Genomic DNA, 8,236 nt, shown 5'->3' on the forward strand with positions numbered 1-8,236 from the left:
GAGCGGCGTGGCAGCCGAGGCCGGGAGGGCACTGTTGCGGGGCGCGCGATGGCCGGGCAGCAGGAGCCGAGCTCTGTTACGCCTCCGGGTTCTCAGAAGCTTCTGGACACTCTGCTGAAGAACCTCTATGACTTCGGTGAGCGCGGGGCCGCGGGCGCACACCGAGCCGCTTATTGGGAGCACCTGGGCTTTCAGTGGGACGTTGGACTGTTGGAATAGCCGCTTCTTCGCGTCCCGCCACGCACCCCAGGCCTACCTGACCGGTGTGTGTTGGTGTCGCTTTGTCGCGCTGGGGCCTCTGACCTGTCGGGTCACCGTTAACTTCAGCCTTAGGCGTGTCGCCTGACAAGGACTTCAGAGAACGTTTGCACAACCCTTTTCCCCTCACAAGTGGCTTTTGCTCTCCTTTTTTTAGATGGGGAGGGGGAGAAGGGAATGAAAAGGTTGGTAACCTACCTACTGGAAACACCGTGAAGAGCTTTCCCCGGGAAAGCTGTCCTCCCTTGTATATGCACCGAAGGTGATCATTAGGTGGCTGGGCCTTCTAGAACCAGACACATGTCTTAGGTTTACTGTGTGGGACTGCAAAAGCTGATTGACTTTTGTTTTGGAGCAACTGTTCAAAATTGTAAGCTCATCTAGACAGTAAGAATGATAGCCTTAGAAGTATTGAAAACTTACCATTGGCTAAGTGCTCTGCATGACTTGGATTCACTCATTTAATTTTTTTACAACCTATTGAAATACTTTTATTAATTTTATTATTGCAAATATAGAAACAAGCACTAGAAGTTAAACTTTCTGAAGATTATCTCCCAAGTAGTTTTCCCAGCCCGAGTTCAAGTTTCCAGGCAGTCTAGCTCCAGATCCAGCACTTGTATTGACATGCTTTGGCTCCGCACTTAACTTTTATTCCCTTTTTTTGGAGAGATTTTTGCTATAGGGCAGGTGTGCTCACCAGGAAGAGAGAGCCACAGTGAGAAATCACCCCCCGGGGGAATGGGCATGCGTGCATTTAAGCAACCAGATCTGGGACTCAAACCACGGTGGACTACATGGGAGTCCAGCGACATAGCCATTACGTCAACTGCTGGTCCCGTATTGACATGCTTTGCACAAACCATCTCTTTGCCCTGGAGGACTGAGAAGACATTATCTTTGATCTTGAAAATTTAAAGTCTAGAAGAAAAGACTGTTCTGCAGGTGATTATGTCCACACAGGCCGGAAACTATCATTCTAGAAGCTTTGCAGGCATGACTACCCACTTATTTTTATATCCGTAATGCCGGAGTTCAGTAGGCTCCTAATAAATGCTTCCTGAGTAAAACACTAAGCAAAATAGAGGCAAGCGTAAATGATCAGCTTTTATTTCCAGAGCTCTGTGGTGTTAAAACTGGGTAAAGAACAAGGCTTGGCAGTCTGGCCAGAACTTTCAGGTGACCAGCCAGAGTTTGGACAGGTGAGACAGCAGATACAGGGGTTTAGTAGGAAATACAGGCATGCAGTTAAGCCAACTAATACCAAGTTCATCTTACTCATCACTCTGAAAAAAAATGCGAACATTGCAGGTACCTGTAGCCCTAGAAAGTGTCGAAAAGAAACACAGCCTGTGCGGGCAGGCATTTCCATACAAAGCTGAAGCCAGTTGGGTTAACAATCCTGGGGACTGTTGCAGTGATGATGATGTTTTTGTTTTTTTTTTGGAGAGATTTTCACTGTAGGGCGCGTGTGCTCACCAGACAGACAGAGAGAGACATAGAGACAGAAAGCGAGAAATCACCCCCCAGGGGGGATGGTCACGCCGCAATCCCTTCTCCTCCATTCTCCTCTCGGGATCTTGGGCACGCACGCACACGCGCCTGGCGTGAGTTTTAAGCCACCGGGTCCGGGACACGAACCGCGGTCGACTACGTGGGAGTCCAGCGACATAGCCATTATGCTAACTGCTGGTTCCCCAGTGATGATGTTTTGAGTAAGGACAGAGATGAGGGTTAAAGTAATTGTGCTAACAAGAGCCCAAAACATCAGTGTTTCCTAGAAAAGAAGGCTGCGTTTCGGCTTCTGTGAATTGTGCAAATAGACCCCACATGAAGAAAACGCCGTTTGTTCCTTGCTCTTACAGCCGTGGCAATATGCACAGGTGTATTCGTACGATGTGATACTGGTGATAGCTAAAGCCAAAAATATTCTTCCTTTGCATTTGAACAAACAGGAGAGGTGGAAGATGAAACTGAACAGAAGAGGATCAGGAAAAAAAAGGAAAATAAGAGAGACGTGGGGGCCACAGCTGCCTTGGCGGCACAGTCAGTTTCCGTACCTGGTTCTCTTGGAAAAGGCCAGAAGAAGAGTGCAACCAGCTTCTTCGAAGAACTCCGAGAAGAGCTGCATTGTGCTGCTGTCACCCCTCCTGGTTCCCCTTCTGGGCCAGAAGTCCCCACTGCTGCAGTGTCTCCAGCTCTTCCCAGGAACAAAAGGAAGCAAGTTGAAGTGGTAGAATTTCACAGCAGAAATAAAAAAAGAAAGCCGGAGCAAGACCGAGCTGAGTGCACGAAAGCAGTGAGTTGGTTAGTTTAAGTCCAGGGAAACTCCCTGCTATTGCGTTAGGCAGCTGTCATTATAGACTGTCCCTAAGGCAGGGGTCCCAACCTCAGGCCCAAGGATTTGCCAGAAGGACTCACAGGCCAGGGGACTAGCATGTAGTCCTCATCAGGCATGTGGGGGTAGACTGACCCTAGTTATCCAAGCTGTAGGCATCTGGAGAAGAGCAGGTGCAGGCACGAGTCAGTCATACTGTCGGTGTAGACTAGCTGGGCAAATTTGGCGCAGCAGTGGCTCAAGGCCTTGGGTGTGAGAGAAACTTCTGATCAGGCAGGAGGTTCTCGTCACCTACTTCCCAGAAGCCAACTGCTGCCAGTGATGAAAATGGGACTTTTTAGGAATGTACAGGGTTGGTTAACCCAGGCCTCCTTGGCTAACCCTTTTGCATTCCTAAGTGCTCACCCTGGCAGTGCTCAGAGAAGACAGAGTCAGTCACCAGCTTTGTCTGACAGCTCCGCTGGGTGCCAGCGGCTGCGCTAGGTACTGGGGTAACGGTAAGCAAAATGACAGAAATGCCATTCTTATGGAAACATGCTGATAGAAAAGCTATTTGATTTTACTGAGCAACAGTCTTGTTCAGGCTGAGCTTATAAATCTGATCCAGAATTCAGTCTACAAGGGAAGTGTGGTTGCCTTACCAAAATTTGTTTTTCTAGAAATTGCCAAAAGGCTCGTACACTCAGCAGAGAGAAAGGACCCCCTCTCCCCAAAGTGGGGCATGAGCAGGCCGCAGTCCTTTTCCTCCTTCTCATTGGGACTTGGGGCATGTACACACTGCACCAGTGTGTTTTTCATGCTGCTGGTGCCGGGACTCAAACTGTGGTCAGACGGGTGGGGTCTGGTTCCAGGTGAGCTGTGCTTAACCTCTGTGCTACGGGGGTGGCCTTGGATTTTCTTTTTCTCCAAAAGCTGTCCTGGCTTTGTCAAACCCATTGCCAAAATCAGACATTCCATTTCTGTAGCTTTCCCCATGTCCTGTGACTATTTATCTTTCAAAAAGGGGATGAGGATGATACTGGTTTTTAAGGCTGTTTATAACAACCATAAACTTGTGACTTAAAACAACAGAAGTTTATACTCTTAGATTCTGAAGCCCTCAAGTCCAAAATCAAAGTGTTGGCGGGGCTGTGCTTCCTCTGAGGGCTCCAGGGGAGACTCCTCAGCTCTGACTGGGAGGTGGTGCCAGGCGCTCCTTGGCTTCTGACTGGGTAGGTGTAACCGTTCACTGCCTCTAGTCGGTGTTCACCCAAGTCTATTTCCCTCTGCCTTTGTCTGCTAGGAATGCAGAGGAGCACCGTGCCCGTCCCCAGGGCGCGTTTAGGGTCCACCCTGAATCCAGATGATCTTGTCTTGAGATCCTTACACTGTGAAGGCTCCTTTTCCAAATAAGTTGGCATCCACAGGTTTGGGGATTAGGACACGGCCCCGTGTCTCTCATGGCCATATCTCTTTGGAGCCACAGTTCCACCCACTACAGAGATAACAATTTAAACCTGCATTGTTCTTTATGAATGTGTAAATGTGTGTTAGTGTCAGTGTTTATCTCATCTTTATAGCTTTAAAAACATCTGGAACCAGCAGATGGCATAGTGGTTAAGTCTCTGGACTCTAAAGTAGTCGACTGCGGTTCAAATCCCAGGCCCGGTGGCTTAAAACTCATGCTGGGTATGTGTGCGTGCATGCCCAAAATCCTGAGAGGAGAAGGGAGGAGGTGATATTTCACTTTTTGTCTCTCCAGTGAGCACATGTACCCTATAGCAAAAATCTCTTTAAGAAAATCTGAAATATTTTCTAGAATCCAGGTAGCACTTTAAGCTCACCAGCGTCTTCTTCAAAGATTCTCAGTGCATTCCGAATCACACCTACCTTCATTTGGGATAATAGGTCAGCTTCCCAGCTTTTAGGGTTCGAACACCAGGCCACTGGGCACTGTTAGAGGTGGGCCGAGGGGTGGGTTTTTCACCCTGGGGGCAGCTGGAGCCTCAAGCTAGACGTCTTTTGTTCTCCCGGGGACCCTACCGATCTCAGTGCCTCCCGCATCTGCCTTGGTGTGAGAAAGGGTCGGGAGGCGTTGCTTTGCAATGCAATTTGTTTCCTTCAGGTTTTTGCCATAGGGTGTATGTGATCACCAAAGAGAAGCTGACATTGAGAGGGAAAGTGGGAACTCACCCCCTGTGTGGGGGTGACCACGCCACAATCCCTTCTCCATTCTCTTCCTGGGATCTTTGGCACGCTTGCACGCGTGCCTGGCGTGATTTTCAAGCCACGGGATCTGGGACTTGAACTGCAGTCATCTATGTGAGAGTCCAGCGACGTAACCACCATGTTACCTGGTGGCCCCTTAGTGTAATTTTATATTTGGAGAAGTGAACTAACAGCATCTTGGCACCCTTTTTTGTCCCTCAGAGTTTCCAGCTTACGGTTTTGTCTTGTACTCACTCGTGCTTCTCTTTCTGGAATGGACAGTCTTCTTTTTCTTAGAAGAGGTGAGCTGACGTGGCATGAGCCTGCCCTGCCCTGTCTGCCCGGCAGCTCACGTGCTGGGAGCTTGTGCCCAGCGAGCCGTTTCGTACTGTGGCTGGCTTTTCTCGGGAACCTGAGCGCGTTCTCCGCATGAGCTTCCTGATTGGAACGACATTTTCTAGCTGTCGCTGGTACTCCTCCCTGTACTTTTTTTCTTAGTATTTGTCCTTCGAAGATCCGTGTGCGTGTGTGGCTAAGGAGACCGGAAGTGCACACGGCATGCACGTCTGCCCGTGGAAAGGCTTCAGGCAGTGGGCATTGCAGCATGTAAAGGAATACAGAGGAGCGCCATGCCCGTCCCCACGGCGCGTGCTGAGGGCAGGATGGCCGAGTAATGGGTCATTGAGGGGACGAGGACACTTGATGCTGTGCTATGCGTGTGTGTGTGGCAAGGGACAGGGGGGTCGTGCCCTTGTTCTCTGAAAGCGTATAAACCCTGGTAGGACAGGTGTCACTCATGTGGAATTGGCAAGGACAGATGTTATAATAGCAGTCTCCGTCGATCGGGCGTGGAGCCAGCTGGTTACCCTTGAGACTACTCGAGGAAAAAAGGTGCTGGGGAGCTGGACCCAGGGCACGACCACATGGTCATTTCTGTTTTTAAGTGTCTGAGGGACTGCCACACTTTTTCCACAGAGGCTGCACCATTTTCATTCTCACCAAGGGAGCACGTGGGTTCTGGTTTCCTCCACACCCTTTCCAACACTGCCCTGTTTTTAGATCGTGGCCGGTCTAATGGGTGTGAGGTGGTCGATTCAAGGCCTTAACGACATGCCTAATCTGCTGCTGACAGCATACCGACAGGAGTAATGGCTGATCTTAATGAGATTTGTTTTCTTTGCAGCCTAAAGCTAATGTCCTTGAAAATGTGGATGTACAGGAATTTAACCTAGAAAAGGTATGTCTCTGAGGTTAAGTTGTTTATAATATTTATTTAGAAATGTATTATGTTTATATTAAATGTGTTTTAAGTTTATAAAGGTAATTTATATGAAGTACCAGGTTTCTTTACAATACCAGAAACCCATCTTACTTGTTCAGTTGTTAGAGAGTCAGGAGAATCAGCCCCATGCACATACTGGAGGCTGCATGCTCGTTTAGCTCATGAGGGCCCTGTGACCACAGTGGCAAGGACGACACGGGAGGAGCGTGTGCACTCTGCAGTGTGACAAGGTCTGAAAGCCGTGGGAGGAAGAGGCTCAGCTGCTGAGAGCAAGTCCTGCTGGCGCCTTTTTTTTAATCTTTCAAGAGAAGATTTTGGCTGGAGGGCGCATGCGCTCACTAGAGAGACAGAGAAAGATGAGAAATCACCCCTGGGGGCATAGCCGCTCTGCAGTCCCTTCTCCATTCTCTTCTCGGGGTTTGGGCACACATGCACACACGCCGGTGGTCCAGTACTCGAATCACAGTTGACCACGTCGGAGTCCAGCGACGTAACCATTACACCCTCTGCTGGTCCCAGCTTTTTTCTCTTCCTTCTGAAAACACACATCTGTGTTTGAAGCTGCCAGGACAGCGCCTTCTAAACGTGAGAGAGTGTGTTGGGGACTTTTCAGTGCGGAGTAATGCTTGTTTTAGAGAGAGCACCCTGAGGGAGGGAGAGCTCTGCCACAGGTCCGAGCTCTTCACCGATTTGCATGGAGATAAGCCCAGGCACTGACTGTCCCAGCTGAGCACCAGAGGAGGGTGGCAGCCTGGGAGGCGGGCTGCTCCGGCCCGTCACTCAGCACTTCGCACGCCCCGGAACGCAGCGCTCCTGGGCTGTGGTTTTCTGTGCAGTTGCAGGAAGGCGCCGGGTCTGATTCCCTTCCTGTCCACAGGCTCGTGTGGAAGTGCACCGGTTTGGGATCACGGGTTACGGAAAGGGGAAGGAACGAGTCCTGGAACGGGAGCGTGCCATCATGCTGGGTGCCCAGGTGAGGGCTGGTGCTCCCCCCACCGACAGGACAGGATGCCGGGTGGGGAGCAGGGGCAAGTCAGAGAGGGACAGGGAAGAGCGCAGAACAGAGTGACCACGCGTGTCGTCTTCTTTCTTTTCAGCCTCCCAAAAATAGTTACGTGAATTACAAGGTTTTGCAGGAGCAAATCAAAGAGAAAAAGGCAGTAAAGGAAAAAGAAAAGAGAGCGGTAGGTGGGCTGTCCAGGCGTCGCTCCGCTCGCGAGGACGGGCCGGGGGGCCCAGCCAGTGCCAGAGGCTGCCACTCGCCCGAGGTGGGACGCAGCGTGAAAGGGCCACGTCCCCAGTCAGCTCCACGGGAAAGCCCAGCCGGTTACCCCGCCAGTTCACACGGGAGGCTTGCTCTGCGACAGCAAGCTGCCCTTCGGATAGCGCGGGCCTTTTCCCTGTCCACAGCCACGGTCGTGGCTTTCTGCGCTGTCGGACCCCGGGGCCTGTGGGAAACCGCAGGGGAATGATGTTACCCGTCCCCTTACCTCAGGGGGATCCGACTCAGTGTAAGGTTGCCCGTCTAACCTGGAACACAGACGTTCCATTCTTGGGAGGGCCTTGGGGGGGAATTCGAGACTGTTAGGTTTAACATGCCCACTTGGAAAAAAATTTTAAAAAGGGTCTCTCAGTGACTTTTGGTGACAGATCTCTTGCCTTTTTTGAATTCCGTTATTACTGACACGTATTATCCTAAATTCCGAACGTAGGCCCAAGACACAGATATTTTCAAGAGAAAGAAGAGGAAAGGGCAAGAAGACAGGTGAGTGAGCCCACCAGGTCCTCGGGCCGGACGGCCTGGGCAGCCCTGGTGATCAGTCCTGAAACGCGCTGGAACGGATGTGGTGGCCCAGGCTTCAGAGTGCGGCGCCGTCTCGTCTGTCCTGGGCCCTGTGAGGGGCAGCTGGCAGTCAGCGAGGTGCCTGAGACTGAACGGTGCTTGAGTCAGGAACCTTTAACCTCCCCTTCTGCGACTGGCGGGAAGGCTGCGGCTGACACCCCCGGCACAGGCCTCTGCTCCCTCCTGGGGGCTGGGCGCACAGCACAGCCGATCCGTGTGCCCGTCTGGTGCACCGTCAAGGCAGGCTGCCAGGACTTTGAGTAATGGCACGCTTGATTTCGTTGCTCTAGGCTTGTTTTATAGGTTTCCTGCAAATAGTTTTTCCCTA

General features: G+C 51.1%; 1 protein-coding gene across 1 annotated transcript in view; it reads left to right on the plus strand.

Moving 5' to 3' along the window:
- The first annotated feature begins 6 nt into the window (after positions 1-6).
- FSAF1 (40S small subunit processome assembly factor 1) overlaps positions 7-8,236 on the plus strand; it is a 9,585-nt gene continuing 1,355 nt past the window's right edge. The window contains exons 1-6 of the mRNA XM_006145983.2: positions 7-136; positions 2,214-2,557; positions 5,967-6,020; positions 6,943-7,038; positions 7,163-7,249; positions 7,778-7,830. Of these exons, the coding sequence (XP_006146045.1) occupies positions 49-136; positions 2,214-2,557; positions 5,967-6,020; positions 6,943-7,038; positions 7,163-7,249; positions 7,778-7,830 (722 nt within the window). The 5' untranslated portion in view covers positions 7-48. The remainder of the gene's footprint in view (positions 137-2,213; positions 2,558-5,966; positions 6,021-6,942; positions 7,039-7,162; positions 7,250-7,777; positions 7,831-8,236) is intronic.

The sequence above is a fragment of the Tupaia chinensis genome, unplaced genomic scaffold (genome assembly GCF_000334495.1).
Source record: "Tupaia chinensis unplaced genomic scaffold, TupChi_1.0 Scaffold000161_1, whole genome shotgun sequence".
Lineage (NCBI taxonomy): Eukaryota > Metazoa > Chordata > Mammalia > Scandentia > Tupaiidae > Tupaia > Tupaia belangeri.